Source organism: Aspergillus mulundensis (genome assembly GCF_003369625.1).
Source record: "Aspergillus mulundensis strain DSM 5745 chromosome Unknown scaffold_4, whole genome shotgun sequence".
In the NCBI taxonomy this organism is placed as follows: domain Eukaryota; kingdom Fungi; phylum Ascomycota; class Eurotiomycetes; order Eurotiales; family Aspergillaceae; genus Aspergillus; species Aspergillus mulundensis.
This window is the reverse complement of record NW_020797892.1, coordinates 1,078,871-1,101,850: the sequence shown is the minus strand read 5'-3', so window position 1 is coordinate 1,101,850 and position 22,980 is coordinate 1,078,871. Positions and strand designations below refer to the sequence as shown.

General features: G+C 53.4%; 5 protein-coding genes across 5 annotated transcripts; 2 read left to right on the top strand and 3 right to left on the bottom strand.

The window, feature by feature from the left end:
* Window positions 1–160: 160 nt before the first annotated feature.
* On the bottom strand, window positions 161–2,461 carry DSM5745_04874 (diphthine--ammonia ligase family protein; the record flags this gene model as incomplete). Its single annotated transcript, XM_026746890.1, has 1 exon — window positions 161–2,461. The coding sequence occupies one exon, from the start codon at window positions 2,459–2,461 to the stop codon at window positions 161–163; it is 2,301 nt and encodes a 766-aa protein (XP_026604370.1).
* Window positions 2,462–3,615: 1,154 nt separating this feature from the next.
* On the bottom strand, window positions 3,616–5,396 carry sebA (putative C2H2 transcription factor (Seb1); the record flags this gene model as incomplete). Its single annotated transcript, XM_026746889.1, has 2 exons — window positions 3,616–4,787; window positions 4,856–5,396. 2 exons carry the CDS (start codon window positions 5,394–5,396, stop codon window positions 3,616–3,618), a joined length of 1,713 nt encoding a protein of 570 aa, XP_026604369.1.
* Window positions 5,397–15,873: 10,477 nt separating this feature from the next.
* Window positions 15,874–16,920, bottom strand: DSM5745_04872 (uncharacterized protein; the record flags this gene model as incomplete). Its single annotated transcript, XM_026746888.1, has 2 exons — window positions 15,874–16,716; window positions 16,771–16,920. 2 exons carry the CDS (start codon window positions 16,918–16,920, stop codon window positions 15,874–15,876), a joined length of 993 nt encoding a protein of 330 aa, XP_026604368.1.
* Window positions 16,921–19,423: 2,503 nt separating this feature from the next.
* Window positions 19,424–20,841, top strand: DSM5745_04871 (uncharacterized protein; the record flags this gene model as incomplete). Its single annotated transcript, XM_026746887.1, has 2 exons — window positions 19,424–20,004; window positions 20,070–20,841. The coding sequence occupies 2 exons, from the start codon at window positions 19,424–19,426 to the stop codon at window positions 20,839–20,841; spliced, it is 1,353 nt and encodes a 450-aa protein (XP_026604367.1).
* Window positions 20,842–21,253: 412 nt separating this feature from the next.
* On the top strand, window positions 21,254–22,579 carry DSM5745_04870 (aminoglycoside phosphotransferase family protein; the record flags this gene model as incomplete). The annotated part of the gene is made up of 1 exon (XM_026746886.1): window positions 21,254–22,579. The coding sequence occupies one exon, from the start codon at window positions 21,254–21,256 to the stop codon at window positions 22,577–22,579; it is 1,326 nt and encodes a 441-aa protein (XP_026604366.1).
* Window positions 22,580–22,980: the final 401 nt, after the last annotated feature.

The following is a 22,980-nucleotide window of genomic DNA, read 5'->3' as shown; positions in this document are numbered from 1 at the left end:
TGGAGTATTTAGGCCAGGCTTATCGGCCAATCAACAATGCACCCAAGAGACGTTGGATAATCGCATTGCAGCAACCCACGTTCGGAGGATTTCTCGAATCTTACGCCACCATCATCGTATCATTCTTCCGGGCTTTACGCGGCTTTAGTGACTATCGCGGTCATGTCTGTCTCTGTATAATCACACCAGCGGCCAGTTCTGTTCCCTCGGCGCCCCAAACAGACTTGCAGGGGACAATTTGCCCTTGGCAGCAGTCTTGGGGTAGGGGCTGGCTGGTGTAGATAATGCAGTGTGACGTCCCCGGTTGCAGCTTATAGACCTCCAGAACGCGCTGTATCTGCGATTCAAGGTCTGCTGCACCAGCGCTATCAATTTCGATGCAGGAGTATTTGAAATTTTCGTTTGTGGTGGCATCGGTCGTGCGCCCGAATTCCGTTTCAGACCTGGTTAATTTCACGCCGTTGCAGCGGTAGCCTAATCCCTGCCACTCGATGTCGCTGTTCCGGGGAAGTTCGTGGACCTGGACCGCGAAAAACGCCGGCACTTGGGTCTTGGGCTCGCTAGCCTCCACCAGTTCGAAATTAGGGAGCTGGGGTCGCGATATTGTTTGTGTCTGCTCGTGCCCTCGGCGTCCGTACTTGATGTCCCAGACATCCAGAGTTGAATCCTCGTCTTCCTCTTCATCTTCATGAAGACTTGCGTCATGCATTTTTTGCCAAAGTTTCCAGGCAAGCTGAGCCCTGGTTCTAGTGTGGTCTGACCCGGTGAAGAAAGCAACGGTGCCTAGCCACCATCCAACCTCCATAGCTGCTCCAATGCGCCACATATGTTGAAGCGACAAAACAGCTCGTAAGCTGTATGTCTCAGCCCATGATGGTCCTCCAGGTGCTGAAGGTTTTTCTACCTCAACAAGATCCATGGAGGCCGGCTCCAGAGGGATCTGCCCAGCAATGTAGACCACCCGTTCTGTCCCCTGTAGAGGGACAGACTGGGCTTGTGAATAAGGCCCAATATTGGCCGGGGCCCAGTATGATCGCGACTGGACATGGAGGCCGTCTCTTTGGGCCCGCGGCCCCAGATCAACAACCATCGAAACCATCACATTTACCCCCTCGGGGAGGCTATCACCGCATGCCACCGTAGCTCGCGCTGGCGGATTCGGCTTATCAAATAGAGAGACGTAGATACCATTCATTGACGGGAAGTCCGCCATGGAGCGAAGGAGGACCGTAGTAAATACGATATCGGCTGTTGACCTGAGTGTCCCGTTCGTGATGGGCGTAGCCAGGACCTTCTGGATCTTCCTCACTATCGCAGCCATTTGTTCAGCTGCCCCAGGACCAACCTCAGGTGCTGCAATGTTGGCTACTGTCCATAAACCGCCGTTGACGGACTGAACTGGTTCGTCGAACGTCCAAGACGCTCGATAATCTTCCCTCATAGCCACACCCTCCTCACCCCCTCCCTCGTCACCATCCCACAACCCATCCAAAGCACCAGCAAATTCCCCATCCAACAACACCGGCCTCCTCACATCCCCCGGCGTAACCCCATCCTCCTCATCCTGACTCTTACTCACAACCCTCGCCCCGCTCAACCTCAAATACCCAACACCCCCCTCACCCCTTCGAACCTCCCTCCCCTCATCAGCAATATCAATCCTCCCCTTCCACAAGAACCCCGGCCCATCAACAGCAAGCGTCTCATACTCCCCTCCCTCCCCCACCACCGCCCCCCTAATATCCTCACCCCCACCCATCTGGAACCTCTTGACGCCCTTGACAATCCTCCTCCTCAGCCCCCCAGACGCATCCGCAACATCACCCCATAGAAATCCCTCGTCCAACGCACCCGACGCAACCTTCACTATCCGCGCCGAGCACCCCACCGCCGCCATATCGCTCAGCAGGCCTGCCTCGTCTTCTCCTGCCCCCGTACTCCGCGCCTCTGCAGGCAAAAACGGGTACTGCCACAACCAAGCGAGCGGGACGAGACCAAGCCGTCCGGCAACATCCTCGATCCTTGTCCGCTGGTACGTGGACAAGATCGCGCCCGCACAGACGGCGTTTGCCTCCGGGTGTGCGGCCATGACTTTTTTCAGGAGTGGGATGAGGGACTCTGTTTCGTCCTCATCTTCTTCACCCGCGGTAGTAGCGTCGCCATACACCCTCCCCGCATCCACCGCTCCCCCGATAATCGGCGCCCGGTACAGCGGGATCCCCAGCGCCTCTTCGTACAGCGGGATGACGGACCACCCGATCGTTTGGTACATGAAGCTGTCGATATCATCTGCTGTAGATACGTCATTGCTATTGCTATTGCTGCTGGTGGTGGTTGCTGGGAGAGGCGGCGGGTGGAGATTCGCCAGCGCAACGACCTTATGCCCGTTGCGGATGCAGTGCAGGATCGAGTAGAGAGAGTCCTTTCCGCCCGATATCAGGGCGATCACGTTGAGGCTCATTTTGGGTGATTTTGTTGTGGTTGGGATGGTCTGCTCTCCCGTGGAGTTGAAGCGGGAGGGACGGGGATTTTTTTCTGATTTACCCCTCAGGTCCGATTAGATTAGATACTGTAGAGCACCAGCGCGGGGTAGAGTAAGTGCACTCCGGACTTGAAGAGAATGTAGAGCTTCGTATCTCCTCTTCTAAGAACTGGCTCCTCGAGAGAAGGGAGTATATGGTGGATTATAGAGATGGCGAAGAAGCCTTTGATGGTTGGTTCGTTCCAAGTTGGTTGTTGGCTGATCGCGCCCGAGCGAAGGTTGACACCTTGCACTGGGTGTAGGGTATGAAAACCTTAAGGTCCACGAGGACCACCAACTTACCAACGGATGGAAAAAGCTAGAGGATCTACGAATGAAAGAAGATTTTGCTTCAGCAGCACCTTAATTATAGCTAGCTAGGTCGCTGGACGACTGTCAACGTACAGCACAGACGGCATATTATGCACACGGGGTAAAATGCAAATTGGCAAAAGATACAAGTGATATAAAACAGTATGCAAGTAGGGGTATGAGTAACGACGGGGAGAAGGAGAGGATAAACTAAATTATACATGTGGCCAGCACAGAAAAAGGGCAAAAAAGCATATTACATCAAAATAGACAGAGAAGGCAATGTCAACGAGAGGAACAGAAACGAAGCGAGAAGAGAAATATGTGAAGAGAAGAAAAGAGGCAGGGGTAATAAAATCAGTACAAGAAAGGTTGATGGTGGTCAACGAGAGAAAACGAACAATAATGATGATGATGATACAGCCCGTGAGCTGAATTGAACAGATAACCCAGCCAAGCCATGCGATGCACTCTATGATTTTGATCCGATCCGACCGAGTTGTTGCGCCCCTTCTATAGATAGATAGCCCTGAAATGATGATGAAAAGGGCGTCCCAAAACACCGCTCCGCTTGTGCCGCTGTTTTCTCTTTCTCTTGACCGGAGAATTGTGATGCAAACCGTACCCAAAAATGATGATGATTAACGCCGAACCAATCCAAGTCAAACCGACCGACCAGACCAGTGTGGATGTCGAAGCTGGTGAAAATGCAGGATGTTGTATGAATGTATAGGAAAAGCTCCTGGTCGCATAGCGTTCGTGATAGCTTACGTGATACCGGATCACGCATTGCTTTCCTCTCGCTTGCGCTTCTTGAGCGAGCGTCGGTCGACAGAGGGTTCTGTGCTGTCGTCCGATGCAGTGGTGGTCGACTTGGTCGCTGCGTCATAGAGGACACCCATCGTTGATGGATCTCGCTCGTCGTACGCCTGGGCGCTGTTGGTGTCGATGACGCCCATGACGACTGAAGTAGCAGCATGGGTCCTGGCGTGCTGGGCGAGGTTGTCACTCCGGGAGAACTTCTTGCCGCACTCACCGCACTCAAAGGGCTTGTCCTGGGTGTGCAGAGAGCGGTAGTGGCGCTTAAGGTGTTCCTGGCGGCGGAAACGGCGGGAGCAGAGTGTGCAGACGAAGGTCTTGGAAGGGTCGTCCGTCAGGGACTGCTTGCGACCGCGGCGGTTGACCGAGACGGGAGCAGACGCAGTCTCCGAGCCGGATGTGCTGACAACAGAGTTCTGGCGCTGGCAGTCGGCGTGGTCGTGTGCTGGAGACTCAACGGCAGTCTCGTTGACGGGCATCTGAGCCTGGACACTGGAGAAATCTGATTCGGTTTCCTTCTTGAGCGACTTGCGGTTTCCACGCTTCTTGGCGGCCATATCCTCCGCGGTCTCACCACCATCCAGCTGAATGGTAGGAAGACCAGAAAGGGCGACTTCCAGATCCTCGGACTCGTCCATGCCGTGCTCGCTGAGGAACTCATCCTCATCCAGCGAGTAAGTTCCCATGCGCTGTCGCTTGCCACCAAGGTAGAATGTGGTTCCGCTAGGGTGGAAGTCCACCAGGCGGTTCACGAATTCGTCATCCGAGTCAAGGTCCGTGAAGCTGTCGAAAGACGGAAGTGTGCTGAGTGGGTCCTCGCTGGAGGTTGTGAAAGATGGAGTGGGGTTCTCGTGCACAGGCAGAGTCACGGCCTCGCTACCGAGAACTACCTTGGGCTCCTCGTCGTCGCAAGACAGAGAAGGCAGAGGAGGAAGCTCTGTAGGAGCGTGGTGTGCCGACTCGACCGTAAGCTCCCGGGGGTCGCAGAAAGAGGTGGAGTGCTCAAGCTGGAGGGATGATTGTGATTGTCCGAACATGGAAGAAACAGGGGAAGGCGATGGGGAAAGAGACGGGCACGAGCTTGCCGAGAGGAGATCTGAGCCCTGGCTGGAGATTGAAGGGTTGTGGAGGAAGACTAAAAACGGAATCAGTATTGGCCCACCTCTTGATACCCGCTCCGAGCGCAATCCACTTGAAACTTACCAGGTGTCATGGCCGGCGAGGCCGAGCGTTGCCAGTCGACACTGGCCAGGATCTCAGCGTGGACATCTCCCTCACATCCCTCCTTGACTCCCTCCACCTTCTCCAGAGCAAAAAAGCTCTCGTGCATCGGAGTGTGGAGGGCACCGGTTGTGGAAGGCGGGCTACCCCCGGAGCTACTCGAGGTGGAAAGAGGAGGCGTGGAGGGGAATGCGTAGTAGTCGTTGCTGACGAACCTGGTGTCCAAGGGCATCAAAGCAGGCGAGCCTTGCACAGCAAGCGACGCCTTGAAGTTTGACGGCTGGGGAGAGGCGATGGGGGTCATGTTCATAGCTCCGCGGAAGGCATTGGCGGTGGCCATCTGGTGCATGTTCATAACTGTCGGAGCGTAGTGCTCTGGCATGCAGTGTGGCTGTTGCTGAGCATGTGCGAAGGGCGAGACCTGGCCATAGTAATGCATATCGGAGGGATGACTGGCGTAATGCGGCCTCGGTTGTGAGTCGGCAGGGTAGTATGCGAATTGTGGCTGGCCGTTGGGGGCCATTGTGTACGCGTCCATTGTGCTAGATGATTCTGACTGCATCAGTATATAGCTTGTGTCACCATGTCGAAAGAGCTCACATTAGGTGTAGGTCGAAGGTAAGAAGAGCAGATGTCTGCTCTCGACCGGGTATTATTAGATATAGTTAAGTATAAGTTGTTATCGGCGAGTGTCGACGATGGTGCAATGAATGTATAGTCGGATGTCTTGCGCTCAGGTAAGGAATGATTGAGGCGAGAGCATCAGACAACACTTTGGCGGTTGTAGCGATTTGTGGTGGTGTTCCGAGCTTGTACTTTCTCTTGTCGCAGGGTCTATGAAGGAAGGACAGGGACCTTTGTAGTCAGGTACCGGAAGACTGATGAGAGAAGAGGAAGTCGAAGCAGGAATGCAGAGAGTAGAAAAGGAAAAGAAACGAAAGACGAGGGAAGAGAGAAGTCTAAAAAAGGAAAGGAAAGGGCAAATTGAAATAAGGATAGGAAGAGAAGATGAAGTCGCGGGGGAGGGAAATGAGAGAGAGGGCGAGTGGAAGGATGGTGGAGGTGATGGACGGGCTGTGGATAAAAGAGTGTGATCTGCCTGTGCTACGAATTGCTCGGACTGGAGCCGTACTTTTACTTTGAATTTGCCAATTATTATTATTATTTTTATTTTCCCAAAACGATCTGATGCCATCTGCTGATTCGGCCAGATGGTGTCATATAGCATAACGCCTAACAATCTTTCCTGCGTTGTCTGCTCAGATCTATCGTCGAAATTTTGATTGATGCCCATCGCTCGAGCCATGCAACCACCCAGTTCCTGGGATCCTCCAGCAAGAAGACCGTGGGACCGAATCTGGATTGACGGCCTGGAATTGTGCACACAGTACACTTCCCAGCGTCCCAGCTGGCCGTTGCCATCGGATGTTGTGCTCCTGCCCAAGACAGCGAATCAAATGGGCTAGAGCGAGCAGGGTGTGGCCCACCCGTGAGGACGGCCGGGGAATCCCAAAAAGCGTAAGTCGGTGGGGGAGCGAGCACGACGAGCACGAGTGGGCTTCAAGCCCCATTATTTTCAAAATCCCAAATATCCATCCCATTGTTACGGTACGGATACAGAAGCGAATGCGGAGATGTATCTACAGTAGAGAGCTGGGAGTTGGACTACAGCGTCCTGTTGGTGGTGGCCGTTCACCAACAGCAGCGCCATGTTGGACAGTGGCAGCTGACGCACTCTTGATTTGTCTCTCTGCGGTCTCAGCTCATAGCAGACAGTTTGTGTGCTGGCTGGTCGAAGGCTGAGCCAGTTGCCACACAGCGTAATTCGCAGTTCCGAGACCTAAAAGCTGCCAATGATTTTCGCTCCTTCCTAAAATAGATCGCCAATTGATTAATTGCCTGTCCTCTCCGCCAGTCACGCTGCTTCCCTCCCCTCCAGCCTGCCCCCCCGGCCAGCATCGACCAGCAAGTACAGTCTTACCCTCCACGGACATGCCCGCGTCTACTGACGAACGCCCTTCCAGCAATGACATCTCACCAGCGGCCTCCAGACGTGACATGCTGACCTGATTCTGTAGCCACGATGGCTTATCAGCGATGTGCACCGGCCCTCGACGAATCAGCACGCCCGTGGAAATTGAAGGTGGAGCGCCTGTTTTTCTTCTTTCTGAGCGAGAGCGGGGAGCGAACACAGGCCAGCTGGCCAATAGCAGCACAGCCAGCGATAGCACAATCAACCGAAAAGTTGGCTGCTGCTCTGGGAAGGATTGACTCGCCGGCCCCACGCAGTGCGCATCCCGTCCGTCCTCTTGGGGACGATTCTTCCCCCAGGCCCAATTTGTTCAAAGAAAGAATTCCGGTCGGAATTGGGCCTATGAGCTGCCGGCTCCATCACTTTTTATTACGCTCGAGCCGCTGACTCGCTTTGAGTAAGATCAGCAAGAGAAGGCAGAGAGAGAGGGGTCTCTCTAACTGTGAACAACAACGGCAAGGTCGATCAGAATCAATTCCCCGTGTTCGCCGCCGTGGGAGGATTGGTCGCACTGTTGGCTTGGGCCAGTGCCACAATAATTGCAGGCTTTCCTTCGGTGCGCGGAGGACAAAGAAAAAGAGTATACACCGACCGGAGTAATCAATCTACCTGATACCTATATCAACGGGTATTATTGTGGCGACGAGCGAGGATTCGAAACCGTTCTCCCGGCCCACAGATTCGTCCAGCGGACATCGATATTGCATACAATCCCTGTCGGGATATCGAATATTTGCAGCGTTCGACGCGGGCTCAAGACGTGCTTTCATATGATCCTTCTGCAGCCGGCGCCATGCCGATTGCCTGTGGTTTCATCAGATGAGGGGCTGTACTCCAGACAAGTTTGCTTGTCATATGCCAGGTACACTGCGAGCGCGCGCCTTGCATACAATATTGCCGCGGTATCCCAGCTTGACAAATGCCTGCCAATGAGACGACAAATGCTCCGACAAGTGACAGTAGAGACAAGTTTCAGAGTAAGCCAGGCGAGGGCCTCTCTCGTGAGTCTCGGTGCGTCAGTCACATACTTCCAAGTTTAGGTTGGACCTGTTCGACACCGTCTAGACCGGTCAGTTTATCCGGCCTACTGCAGGAACAACTGCGGAGAGAGCGTAGCCTTGCAGCAAGCCAAGGACTCGTCGGGTCTGCCCATCAGCCAATGTCCGCCGAAGCCTGCCCCATTTTCAGGTTGGCAATTGCTTCATCGGAGGTAACGGGCATCGAGGTTGCTCAAAAACGCGTCGTCTACTGCATCGCCCAGTCGGCATCAGAACGGTTACACAGGAATCCCCGTTAAGATCCGGATCGCTCTGATTTCCTCAGCCAAACCCCGGGTTCTGGCGTGGTTACAGTTTGCTCAAGGTTCTCTTTCTTTGTCTCGACATCAAAGCTAGAAGAAATAACTCAAAGCTTACTCCGGACTTTCCATGATTCCTTCCATCTTCAACAGCTGCTAGCTCCTGCTCTACCAATAGTTTACCGGTAGCGCATGGGTGAAACTCCAGACGGACCTCCGATCAACAACTCCGTATGACGACGTAGCCCTGAAGTTGGGGCTGGAGCTTCGTCTTTGATCTTCGATGGGAAAAAGCAACCTTATCACACCGCTCGCTCATAATTCAGATAACAGCGATAGTGCAAGCAATGACTTAACCGCCATTCGCGATACTTACTTTATGGAGACTCGAGCAAATCCTTTGAGCATGCAATGATCAACAACATATATCTTCATTATTCATCACAACTCCAATTTCCAAATCTCCATATCTCTCGCAGGCGAAATCAGTCAAAGCTTACATACAACCCAGCACTAACAGTGGCAGCTTCAGCAAGGGAGTTTGGGCTAAGCTAGTATGAAACTAAGCGAGCTGTCAGCTCAACACCAGAACCATGGATGAGATTGAGCGCCAGACTTATACTCCTCGCGCAGTCACCCGTAGGCTCAAGGATATGGTAGGGCTTGATGATTCCACGCCTGAGAGTTACCACGCTTTGTCGCACAGGTATTATTACATCGAGTGACGAGGGACGATTCTGCAGAGTTTTCCCTCGCTCTCTGTCAGTGTCAGCCCATTGTTTGTGGGACGCAAACTCGGGCCTGGCGCACTGCACTGCCTAGCCCTGCGCTGCATAATTGTGAGTTCCAGATCCATGAAGATGCATGCGCAGAAAAATATGACGCTGCTGCCTAGACCCTGCCCACAGTGAGAGTCCAAAATTGAGCCTTCGGTAATCAACTTACTCTCAGTCTTGCCGACTCGACTCGCTCTTTGAACACAGCAGACATTACTCAACCTCTAGTCTAGACTCCAGAGAGTCTGACTCTGGCGGTGGGTAGACCGGACCACCACCTCGGCTCGCAGGTGGGGAGACCTCCCAATGCGTTACATAAGCCCGAAAATCAGCGGTAGCTCATTGGGCACGCTAAAGATAGAGCGGAGCCCACTGCACCTCTATTGGTCCTTCTAAAATAAAGTGCTTTTTGACAGCATGGTTCGTGACGGGACTGAGATCATGGTTGATGAAGGAGAAGAACTTCAGACAACACGGGTCGGAGATGAATTATGATATGGATACCCTTCGTTACTCGTATGAGCTTGAGTAGGAGCAAGATATTGAGGTACTTCTCCCCTCGACTCGGGCCTGCTCCCCCAAATTAAAAACGGCTTGGAGTTCGAGATTCGAGCTTGGAATAGGAAATTAGGAATCTTACCGACGGCCGTTACCCACCTTTTAGATTGTTTGCCGTCTGACGTCGTGCCATACAGGGGGCTACAACGAGCTAGCACTTCTCTAGGCTCTAGCTGCTCCATACACAGAGCTAGAAGAACTAGAAGGCTTCGAGAAGGAAACGGCGCCTCGCTTCCTTCGCTGCGACGCTGAAGAGTTGTAGTTCCACCATAGCTATCCAGAAGGTCCACACTGTTGATGAAGGGCCGGAGATGGCAGTCACTACTGCCAGGTCCCGTCCTGGATCCGGCTCCGGCGTCAAGTGTCTCCCGGCGAGTCGCGGGCCGCGGCAACCCAGAGATGAGTATGGAGCTTGACGTTGATTTCGAGCTCCCTATATGGAGACCGGAGCTCCCGGCCCACGAAGCTAGAAGGCTTCTAGAAGAAAACGGAGCTGCTCCCTTCTCCCTTGGGATATTGACCGTAAGCTACTATCCACTCTCTTTCAACTGATATGGCAGGCAGTCCGAGACCGATATGTCCGACGTCATGGCATATGGATATGGAAATTGATGCTCCAGCTACGCTAGTAGCTCTACTCCGTAGCTCCAGCTCCGCGACGCTAGAAGGCTTCCAGAAGGAAATGGCGCAATCATCCGGACGGAGTCCAGGTAGCAAGTTGATTACGTAGTTGACCGGCAGACGGTGGCACCGCGGCCCTACCTGCTTATTTCGACAGGAATGCGAGGAGCGACTACTGAGACCTTCATCTTCTGGCTGCGCTAAAAGTTCGAGATTTCAGAGTCGAATGCCCCCGCCGCATCTACTATGCTCCGGGCCTTTCGCCGAGCTACCGAGATTCGTCCTTGTAGCCCTGTAGCCCTGTAGGGTAAGGTAGACGGTAACCTAGCAGCAGCCGTTCTCACTTCGAGTTTTCGAGTATGAACTTTCGGTAGAAAAGGCCGAGAAGACGTCGTCTCAAGATTCACCGTCATTTCTTAGCGCCAACGCCAAGAGGAAAACCGTTGTCGCACGGACTGAGCAAATGTGACCGGTCAATATCATATCCTTGTCGGTCAGCGTATGGATCACATTATGGATCAGATTACGGGGTTGGAGAACAAAGAAAAGGGTGGTGATGGATAGGTAGAGCAGCCGCTGTGTTGGTGCCAATTGCGCGTATCAAACGGTTGCAGCGACTATCATTCGAACCGATAGGTGATAGGCACGCCCCGACGAAAGTGAGAATGGGCGCTCTGCCGCAGGTACGGACACCTCGCTGTAAGGATCGCCGCCGTCACGGCCGCCTTGCATGAATACGATATGACATGAAGCCCATCGTCTGATTTTCGAGTCCCGCGCAGTGGGTGCGGTCCGCAAATGACAGGTCACAGAACTCCACCCGAGGCAAGGAAGCTGACAAAGGAAAGAATGTCGACTCCCATACTGTAATCGCAATTGTAATCCGCGTATGGCGGCACTCCATCAAATGTTGACGAGGGACCTTGATAGATGGACTAGGTGTTGCTCTTGGAGATCTGGCCACGAGGTCCTCTTAGGGCCAGTGATACGCGAATATGACAGCTGCCCTCCCGCGCGGGTGGGTGCCCGAGACCCGCCACGGGTCCCTTGCATTCGTTTCACCTGTCCTTTTGGACGTCCACTGTTCAAAGACGAAACTTCAGACGGCCCTTGTGTGTGCTGACATGCTGACATGCTGCCGATGATGCCGCGACTCTCGATTCGCCTCTCGGTGTCGAGCAGTGCCGCGCATGCCGTCGGCCCGTGACTTCCCTTGAAGTTCCAGCGACAGGGGGATGGCCTAAGGAAGATGAAGACCCAGCAGCATGGTGGACGAACGGGGCGGGTTACTGCCGTGGTGTAACGCCCACGGGTTTGAGGGAAGGATTCCGAGCAAAGATAACAAAGATACTCTTACGAAAGCCGAGAAATCGTGGTGTCATTCGATATCTGATACTGCTCGAGGATTGCCGGTCCTGGCCGTGATCCGAAGCAGCGCTTCAATCGCCTGAGACAAACGCAGTCGAGGTGAGACTCGCCGCCCCTTGTCTCGCAAGTCGTACCACAGCCAGCGACGGCTGTCCAGACTCGACACTCAACTATCGATTCTCAGAGTCAATAATCGAGCTGCAATGACTTGCATAATCACAGACACAGCGGGCGGAAGGAGCCGACCGTACCAGAGATGCGATATGAGGATCAGACGTTGCCATCAAAGAGACCTGCCCAAGGTGGGATAGAATGCGATGTGGATAATAGACTCTTGCCACAGCAGTGCAGCCACACTGTTCACAACTCTGATGCTCGTACTGCGTGCCGCCAAGACGATAATGCAGTGGAGAGTCGACGAAGCGAAGGGGACCAGCCACAGCCTGAAACGCGCTATCGGCCTCATCTCCGCGCCTCCACCGCGTGCGCCCTTCCACCACTCAGCGCTCACCTGGCACCGACAATCGATGTGACCGTCTGTCAATAGAGTCGCTTTAGGCTTTGTATAGCGGCATTCGATGCTTCGACGAATGTTCCATTACCACTGCATTGGGTCTGTCCTCCGTCACTATCGCCGTCTGATATTCATTGCCACAGCCCAAATCTCGCACAATGTCAGTGCTGGCGTCAATTCCAAATCTTCCGCCGCCAGGAACCCGCTTCCACGTTCGAGAATAACACAGCCCATCAACTTGGAACCTCTACAAACATCCGCACGTATCCCAGAGTCAGTGCGAAGTCTGAAGAGTCAGTGGCGCTAATAATAGCCTTTCTGCTGGGGCTGTCTTGACAGAATCGTGCCCACTTCGCGATGTTTGACTCGCTTCGACAGCACCGGTCGTGTCGGTTGCTGTAATCATCCTGATCCCATCTTCATCTGACACACAGATCGCTTCAGATATCGAGGTCGAGTCAGTTGCTATCCACTGTCAGGAAATAGACTCCTTGGATCATGGATGGACAAACGGCAATGCCAAATCCTGGGGAAGACCCGAGAAATTCTTTAGCGCACCAAGCGCAAAGTTACGTTCATTTGCCGATTCAGGAAGGTATCACTCAATTGCCTCGTGGGCCTTGTGGCAAGGAAAGGATCATCTTCTACCCGAGAGCTATTGATTTATGGTTCAACGCCTGTCTCTCTTTTGGACCCTCATGGACTGTGAAGTTGGACTTGGTGCTGAGGTTGATCTCCAGCATGAAAAAGCAACGAGAGACCCAGCCAGAGATCACACGTGCAACCCGGTTGGAGTCATGATTGACGATGGATGGTGGACCGGCCAGTGCAGCCACACAAAAGACGCAGAGAGGCCCGTGGATACCCTCGAGCTCGTTCCTACAGTAGCGCGGACGGTGGACTCGGTCCGAGTCTTTAGCACACGTGCTAAAAACATGCTAAACCCTTCTGAGCACAAGCGTTGCCGTCTTCCAAGGCAGTGATCTCGATCTATTCCGCGAACGGCAGGATGTTAGCCGTCCGACCCGCGGTTCAAGCAAAGAAGAGGAGACGTGGGACCCGGAATCTTGGTTGAGCTGGATGCTAATCCCCAAGGTCCCTCCAAGCTCGTGGACACTGAACTGAGGACTCTGGAGTCTGAAGATTCAAGAGTCCAATTTTCTTCTTCACGGCTTGAACAGGCATGATTTGCGGCATATTGCGGCAATCCACGGTCCGATGGCTACTCCGATATCTCCAGGATTTCCCTCGACGGTCGGGAACTTCCGCGATAGGCCTCAGAGGCCAAGAGTCCCAAAATTTGTGGACAGGCAGTCCTGAGTCCGCAGATAACGACATGATACGCAATACGCAAGCCATGGCTGACATCCCGCGAATCTCTGCAAACGTATGCGAACCTTGTCAATGCGCCGCCAATGCGCCGCCACCGATCGGCTTTGTCAATTTGTGGCAAGACAGCGTCAGATGAAACAACAAATAACAAAAAACTCCGACTTGACAGCTGTCTCTATTCAGTATGTCTCCGAATAGCCAATAGGGCCAGCCCTTGAAGTGCCGGTGAGTCGTTGCTTTTTCCTTCCTCCAGCCAAACCCGAACGCCAAAGGATCGGTGATAGCCTGATAGGTGATAACAAAATTCGCAGTGTCAATAAAACCTCACTGGACCCAGGGCTGCGGTGGCCATGAACTCTATCTCCAAAGGATCCAGTCACGCTGCGCGCAGAGACTCCGCAGAGATCGCAATTTGCCATCTTGCCATGGACTCGAGCCAAAACCCATCCGTCCAATCGCAAAACTACAGCAACTCCGCCAGTGCAGAGGTGTTCACGAGGGATTCGGAGCTGGACCGCGTCCGGGACGCCCCATTTGCTTGTCATCAACCGCGTGGGTCACCGAGTCAGCGTGACTATGCATGTCGCACGGAGCAGCGTAGTCCCTGTGTGGGATTTCTGCACGGGGATATGTGCATGCTCAAGAATTTGTGCCGCGGACCACGATCGACGAGCCCGGACCACCGTCCAGGCTTGGATCTTCAATCTGTGCCTGTGAAGATCGACCGATGTAACTGCTTAGGCACGATCTCGAGTCCCTTCCAGCCCGTGAGAATGAGATGATGAGCAGTGATGTACAGGTGCTTTGTTTCGGCTTCTCGAGTCATTTTGCTCGTAGGGCGCTGCAGGCTGCGAGTCGGTCACTATCACGGTGAAGCTAAGACTGGCATAACGTGCCCTCGTCGAATCGCAAGGAACCAAGGATGAGTCGATGATCAAACATGACCGGGAGAGTTCTGCCGCAGCCATGGTTCGCGTTCGCCAACCGACCTCGGGAGCGCTACAGCGCTTTCTGAAACAGTGACAGATACGTGCGCTGTCCACTGCTGTCCACGGTCCGTTGTAGCCTGGCAGGACCTTGGCGGCTGGCATGATCCATGGTTCATCAACTCGCACCAAAATTAAGACAGCAGTGCGGGGAGCAGCTATTCAAACTGTATGACTCGGTCCTCGCTATTGCGCGCGATTTTGACGCCAGAATCACGACTAGCCGCTAGCGAGGGTTTCGGTGTATACAAAGGTATGTTCTTGACGCCATCGCACGATTCGGACGTCCCATTTGAGCGGCTGTGGAATTCCCGTAAGTGATCCTCTGTTGATGTCGTCGAATTTATTTACTCATGATTTAGGTATTCCCGGCCTGCGCATCGCGCCGCTGATGCAGTCATTTCTGTAGCAGCCTTTTTTGTCCCGGTCTTGGACAAGCGACGTTTCCCAACAACATTATACTCCCCAAGCCCTTTCTTGCTGTAGGGTTAGGAACTTGGATCAATAGCTCAATAGGAGTTCCTGACTCATTATAATGCCAAACAAGTATTCTCTATTGAGTCTATGAATCATCTAAATGGTAGCAGAACGGTGGAGAAACCGTTCGGTGAGGTTCAATTCGCACTGTACGCAAAAATATATATGTGAAGCATTTATGGTGTCTAACAAAGTCACCCACAACAATACGCAATTAAATTAGTTAGATACACTCTCCAGACTACTAAAAGCTTTACCACGATTGAAGAACAGATACGAATTACTCGGAGGAGGTTGAGACCACTAGATACCCATCACGCAGACCTGATTGCTCTAGGTTTCCCCACTGTTCTCTGCACAACAAAATACCACTGGATGCAAACATGCCTCTCCTGAATGGAGCCCTTCCATGTTATTTTATTTAGAGCAGTTACTGTAACATTCTGGGCACGGCTGAAGAGGGCACGCAAGCTAGCGGTGTCCCTCTTCTTTCGATCATACCCAAAAGGGAGACCAAGACCAAGACTGAGACCAATAAGCACGGTGCAACAACCATCCATTGACTCGTTTATTCCAGAAAGCTATTCTGCCTGGGAGACTCGGCGCTCATTCTAGTAATAGGATTGCAAGAAAGATACAGACGCATTGCGGTGATTGGCCGAGGACAGAAGAATGGTTGGAAAACAACCTGTGTTGTATGGGATGTATTAAAGGACATGGAGTCTCTATTGTTCAGAGTACACTCCCACTATCTCTCTCTAGCAAAAGTAGTCTTTGGCACTCGGTCCCTCATTGTATCGCAGAGATAATTCATCGTCTGGCGGAAGAAGGTACGACCAATGCTGTCTGCTCATTGGAAAGCCTGCATTAAACCTCTTCGTTCAACCGCCATCTATGCTCAAATCTATCACCACGCTACCTAAATATCAAGAAGACCCCGGCAAGGAGCAGGCTGCGCAGTATACAAATGAATGCGAGACGGAAGCCAGCCACAAGCGAAATGAGGCCCAACCCCCTAGGTATACATCTAGCCACCACCCTACTTCTCTCTATCCCCAAACAATCTCCAGATATACTTCCTCTGCGCATCCACCACAGCACGCGCCACCGGGACCTGCGGCTCAACCAGAAACATCCCATGATACGACCCCGGCCAAACATGGAGCTCTGCCGTGCCGCCGCTCTGCCAGATGCGCGACGCATACGCAACCGCCTCGTCCCGAAAAACTTCGCACTCGCCGACATCGATGAATGCTGGCGGCAGCCCGGACAAGTCCGTTGCTCTTGCGGGTGCCATTAGCTCGCTCACGGTAGTCTCCCCACCCCGACCAAGCACGTAATCCCAGGCTTCTCTATGCATAGCACCCGACCAAGCGACACCCCGCTCAAACTGTCTTGCTGAGACCGTGTCGTTCCGATCATCGAGCATAGGCATCGAGAGCATCTGCGCCCGGATTTCTGGGTACCCGCCAATAAGGGCGAGAGTGCATGCTGCCGCGGCGGGCGCAGCGCCGCCCGAACTCCCGTGCACTAGGATCTGTGAGACGTCAATCCCCAGTTCGTCGGCGTGGTCGGCCAGATATTCAAGCCCCGCGTAGCAGTCTACCGCTGCGGCGGGGGCGCGGTGCTCCGGGGCAAGGCAGTACTCGACGCCCACGTAGACGGCGTCGATGTTGCCTTTTAGGAAGAAACTGATTGGTAGGTCTATGCCCAGGAAGCGGTTTACTGCTATCTGACCGCCGCCGTGGACATAATAGAGAACGGGCCGGCTGTGGCTTTTGGTGGATGAGTTCCTGGATTGGAAGATTGACAGCGTAACGCTCGGCTTGCTGGGGATTGAGCCTGGTGCTGTGTGCTCGGTGTGTATGAGGGAAGAAAACTTCTAGAAGATGTCGTCTGCGGTTGTGCCTTGTGTTAGGCAGCGTATGGTCTTGACGAAGTCGGTGGTTCCGGTATCAAAGCTGGCCTCGAAACTGGTCGGGTATGCGAGTGCCGGATCGAACCGGGGTCGGGGGATAGAAGACGGCGGGGCAAGGTCTTCCTCTAGAGACGGTTGGGTGTGTTTGCCTGTTAAGATGTTTGACATGGTGTTGACTGTGGTGTTGTTGGTTGGGTTGAGGTGGTAGGGCGAAGAAGGGAGATGAGTGTCCACCCTCAGTGTAACAGTCGGGTACAGTGACAAGTGCGCAAATGGACTGGATTGTAAACTGAATATATTAGGTTGGAAATAACGGGGAGAGGGAGAATGTTTGTCACCCCGTGCAGGTGCTTGTCTCTTCCTATCCACTCATCTGCAAAGCCGAACAGCCGGCATTCACTCCATCTCAGCATCTTTTCCGATAATCCGGATGGTTCACCCTGTCTGGTCGTTTTAGCCGCGCTTGGTATATGCTTTCATAGTTTAAGTCCGGAAGCTTCCCCCTCTAAGCCTTTTAGAGGGTACATGGCTTACACTACGGCAGTCGTTGCGTAAAAGGCCATAATGGCATCCGATCTGGAGCAGCCTGTCTGTCACATCAACGCCATGGATGTCTCGTATATTATCGTTCATCTGAAAGTCGTGCTCGCTCTGAATCGACGAGCCTTCGTGGCCCAGTATCCTCCTCATCTGGTGCGTATTTGTCAACGAGATAGTACAAGCCATTGTAGCCCTAGTCAGATCCACAAAGTCAGCTTCATGTGCAAGAACGGAGGAAGTACAGAGGAAGGTATATACTTATATGCTTACATATGCCGAATAGCAGTCCCTGAGCCCAGATGATTGACCGAGTGAAGCACATGATAGTAAGCCGCGTATCCCACTCCTCTGCGGATCAATTCGGGGAAAAATGTCGCAATCCTGTGCGCGAAAGGATACTGTCTAGCTGCGTTCCCACGAGACAGCCTGTGGCGTGTACCCCTGGCAATTCATGGTATGGAAGCCGAACATCCCCGTGGGCGAGACGCTCTGGCGGTGTACCCTGCGAGGTTCTCGCAGAGTTAACGAGGTTCAGGCCGCTGTATATCACCGTTCTCCATGCCCACGAACTCCGGGGGGAAGAAAGCACCCCTGGCTGGCGCTGCTAGATCCGATCCCGGGCGTACGGTTTCGGGACGAGGTCTGGCATTGTCTTGTATCGCTCGGACTGGGTGCTGTACTCGCCTTGGACTGTGGCTGGTCTGCTTTCCGACGCTGCGCTTTTCAAAGAGTAGGGCCTTGAGGTTTTGTTCGGGAATTGGCGCTTAGTCGGGATGTGGCGGTCATGCTGAGGTGCCGCACGGTTCGGCTGAGATGAGTTTCGAGGCCGGTAGGAGGTGCGTATGGATGGCATGGTCCATGTGGAGAGACTTGATGGCGTTGGGAACTGGGGCTTGGAAAATCATGGCGGATCGATTGGCATAGTGAGGCGTAAGAGGAAGATTTGGCCAGGGGTGCTGGGATACGGTAGGTAAGGTTTGGATGGATGTCGACAAAGAAAGCTTCCACCACTCCGCCTGCTTCCTAGTTCACGCTCACGAAACCCTGCAAGTTGCATTTTTTGTGCTTCTCCTCTGTCCATCCAACTGCTGGCAATCGGCATTACACCATGAGCATCAGTCTACCCTGTTTGCTCCCCGTCGAGAAGAAGCCGCGAGCCATGACGACGCCCAACTCTTCGACCACCATGCCTGCGAGTGCTGCTCCAGAGGCATACACTCTTCATACATTATGCTTTCCGTGGGCTTTGCAACCATCACCTCGCCTTTAACATCTATGCTCTACCTCTCGCCCTCGCCAATCTCGGCAATGCACTGAACAAACATAAGTATGGTGTTCTTCTTGTCGTTCTGCCGGAGACAACGGCCCTGTTGGAGATGGGATTGACCTGAGCAGGATTAGGCTGTGGCATCGGAGGTGGTTGAAAGCCATGCCCCGGCCGCGAGACTCGAACGAGAAGGACAGGGACCCTCCCACTCACCCTGGAAAGACCACATCCAGGTCTTCATCCTGCCTTTCCGAATTCCCACAATCCCCGACGCCCTCCTCTGCGCCTGGATACACGGCTCCTTCTACGCAGTCGACTATATACTTGCTGGATGCTGAAAGCGTAAGTTGGTTCTTTACCAGCCTTGGGATCTGGAGTGCGTGTTGTGGGCAGGCGCCTGTTTGAGGGATTAGGGGGTTCAGAACGAGATGGAGAGGGAAAAGAGGCGGGACTCAAAACGCCCTGGAGAATAAAAACGGACTGCTAGAGGGGTAGCAGGATTCTTTTGAGTCTGAGGTGAATGAAACCCGCCGAAACGATCTCTGGAGATTGGAAATGGGCCGCGGCTGTGCCCAGACAATCCATCGTCGACTAAGTGAGCCTGGCGCCTCCATTCCTAACTTGAGGCCAGAGAGCCAAGATGGACACGTGCCATCGGTGAATGACTTCAGGTATGTTTGGTGGACCCTACTGGTAATCAATCCAGATGCACTAATTCACTTACTAGCCACCTAGTGAATGCCCAATGGCGCACGGATAGCCAGGGTCCAGGACTCCGTACCTTACCGTATAAATCACTGTGTTGATCAATAAAATGGACATCTTCCCTCCCTCAAAACCCACCTTGTCTAGGAAAAGCTCGAGATGCGTCTGCCTCTAACACTGCCTCTGGGCGCCGTGGCCAAAAAAGCCTTCTCCAAACTCAAGTCCATCCTCAAGCTTCGCGCCTCGCGAATCTTCCTCTCCAGCCTACTCCTCTGGATCCTCCTTTACACCCACTGCCGAAATCAATACTGGCGTGACCCGCACTCCGCCTTCTTCCAGGACTCGCACGTCTACGATCTGGACTACAGCCTGCACCGGGAGCGCGAAAGCTGGCACTTCATCGCGCGGTACAATGCGGCGAGCAACCCGCCCGAGTACACGGACGGCAGAAGCGAGGCACCCACAGTCTGCGCCGCTATGGTAACGGTGCGGCGCGAGCACGACACGTACTTCGAGGCATCGGTGGGCTCGTTGCTGGAGGGGTTAAGTGAGAAAGAGCGGAGGGCGCTGCGTCTCACTGTTCTCTTCGCTGATACGGACCCGGCGGTACATCCTAGCTGGGGAATGACGTGGGTAGATCGGCTTGTTGATCAGGCGGGAGGGTATGTTGTGTCCGAGGAACAGCTGGAGCATTTGCGGGTACTGGAGCGGGAGAGGAATTTCTATGAGAAGGGGGTTTTGTCAGTTCCTTGCCATATTTCCTAGCTCGCCCTAGCTCGCTGGGACGGAAACTGACTGTGTATAGTGACTACCTCTACGCGCTACGGGCATGTCAGGAAGTCAAAGCCCCTTACACCGTTATCTTCGAAGACGACATCATCCTCGCGACGGGGTGGTTCGCGAAGACGCTGAAGAGCCTGGCGGAGATCAACCACCTGCAGGACCAAAGCCGAGGCCAAGACCAAGCTGAGAAGAAGCCATGGCTATACCTGCGCCTCTTCTACACCGAAACCTCCCTTGGCTGGAACGACTCCGACGCCGCATACCGACACATGCCGATGATCTTCTTGACCCTCATGGCCTCGACATTCTGCGTCCTATTACTCCTCCGCCGCCTGCGCTTTCCGCTCCTGCACCTCCACCTCGACACCCTTAGTATCGCGGTGCTCTCGCTGCTCTGTGTCCCGGCCTTCACGGCACTGATCTACATGGTCGGGAAATACAACCTCATGCCGCTCCGCGGTGTGGTGGAGATGAACAAGTTTGGGTGCTGCACGCAGGGACTACTCTTTCCGGCGGATCAGGTCGATGGGCTGATTACGTACCTGGAGGAAAGGGTTCATGGGCAGACGGACTCGCTGATCGAAGAGTATGCGGATTTAAATGGGCTGAGTAGGTATGCGGTTGCGCCGCCGGTGCTGCAGCATGTGGGGTTGAAGTCTAGCAGGGACAATACAGATTTGAACACGCAGAGTACGTGGGCGTTTTGGTTCGAGGCGAATGAGCCGGGGAGGTTGAGGAAGGAGCATGCGGACTTACTCGAAGATGAGGATGTGCGGGAGATGTTGGGGACTTAGACTATGGTATTTGAAGCTCTCCAATTTTAATGTACAATCTGGGGCAACGCCCATACTGCATGATAACCCTTCATCGGTATGCAAACGCGGAGCCAGGAAAATTAGCCACACTTGAAGTCTATAACACCCGCCCTGGCGTTCATCAGAACAGCAACTATCAAGCCCTACAAGCCTACCATGCCACTGCATTAGTACCCGCAGCATTCAGTAGCTTAATGCAAGCTCCATGCTGAGATTGCCCTGTTTTGGGAGCTGTCTAACTGGCATATAGTTCTAGGACCAACTAGTCACATGACCGGAAGCAGTCGAGCCAAGCTAGGGATGATCCGCCTTTGCATAGACCGGATGGCTTCTCCCCCATTCATTCAAGCTGCACTCCCCTCACGTTTCTCATCCAGAAGTCATCTAAGCAATGTCAGTAGCTTTGGAGAAACCACTGATTCTCCCCAACGACAAGGCGGACGCCGAAAAATGGAATCGGGACCTGATGGAAGCCTTCCGGTCTGCTTTGGAGAAGGACCCCGCAACCGACCTTCTATCAGTCGCCGGGAAGCGATACCTTGCTGCGCATCGAATCGCCCAGTCTGCGGGTCTGTCTGAGGCAGGACAGCTTAATCTCGACACCGTCTACGGTCTTCAAGATAAGATCTTGTCCCAACCCGAAATCAACCTGCGAGAACATATCCCATCCGACTATGATCGCCGATATAAATGGGCCAAGCCAAAGAAAAACGACAAGGCTGCGGAGAAGGAGGCAGTTCCCCCGCCCAAGCGCTCAGAGCCGGAAGACTGGGTTCGTTGGAAGCTGGAGCCCATCAACACCGCTTCAGTCACCTACCCTCTCTCTGCTCAGGCCTCCGCGCTTTTCGGGCAGAGTTCTTTTGCGGACGGAGCATCCCTTGCACAATCACTGAAAGACCTGATTTTGAAGTCCGAACGACTATTCGAACTCAGCATCAGGACAGGTCTCGTCGTTAGGTGCAGTGAAGAGCTCGCGATCAAGACATTTCCCAAAATTAGAGGTTTTACTGAATACCACAACCTTCAATATCTGGCTGAGCACGCCCCCAACCTTCCTGTCCCTAAACCCCATGGCTTGATTATGCTCGGCAATATTGGTGCTATGTTCATGTCCTATGTCCCGGGCGTTGCTCTCGACAAGGCATGGCCAAAATTATCCCATGAAGCGAAGATATCCATACAGAAACAGCTAGACGACGTCTTCTCTCGTCTCCGAAGCCTACGTCAAGACGACGGACCGGAACTTGGAGGCGTTCGCGGGGAAGGAGTAAAAGACTATCGGATTACGGAAATTTTCGCATACAAGGGCATAAAGACCGCCAGAGGATTTGACGAACTACAATTCTCTGCGAAGCACCGGGCTAGCCCCTCTTATGTGAAGTTGCTTCGATCTTTCCTGGAAGAGGAGAATCGGACTTTGCGAGGGTCTGTATTTACCCACGGCGACTTGAAGAAATCGAACATTATGGTGCAGCAGGAACCCGAAAACGCTGATACGTACGTGGTAACCGGAATCATTGACTGGGAAGACAGTGGCTTCTATCCCGAGTACTACGAGTGCACTACCTTGTCGAACGGACAAAGTATCATGTCAGACGATGATTGGTATCTCTACGCACCGCACTGCATATCGCCTCTACGGTTCCCTGTCCGTTGGCTAGTTGACCGGCTCTGGGGTAATCTTTTATGGAGTTGGAGGACGGATATAGTCCGATGAATGAATCAATGTGCGGTAATGACTGTCTGACGCCAATACAAAAACAAAATCTCCATACCCGTCCCTTTCACTTCCTCCATCTTTTCGCAACGGCTGCTAGCCCAACACAGTTCCTACTGCCACGATTCGCGTTTCGCAATTACCGCATTCTTGTTCGCCATGTAATCACCGTCTGTTGGATCAAGAATAAAAAGTCTTTCCAAGCTCTTCAAAACGTCTAGGACATAGTCCTGGCAGCTGTAATCAGCCTCCTCGTTGCGAATGGGTGTATCGTATCCGATATTCTTGATAGTCTCAATTTTGGCCGCGTCGACTTCGCAAAGGGGGCAGAGCTCAATGAGAGAAGTCGAGATTCGTGCATCCGACGGTTTTTCGTACGTTAGGAAAGTACCGCTGGCGAG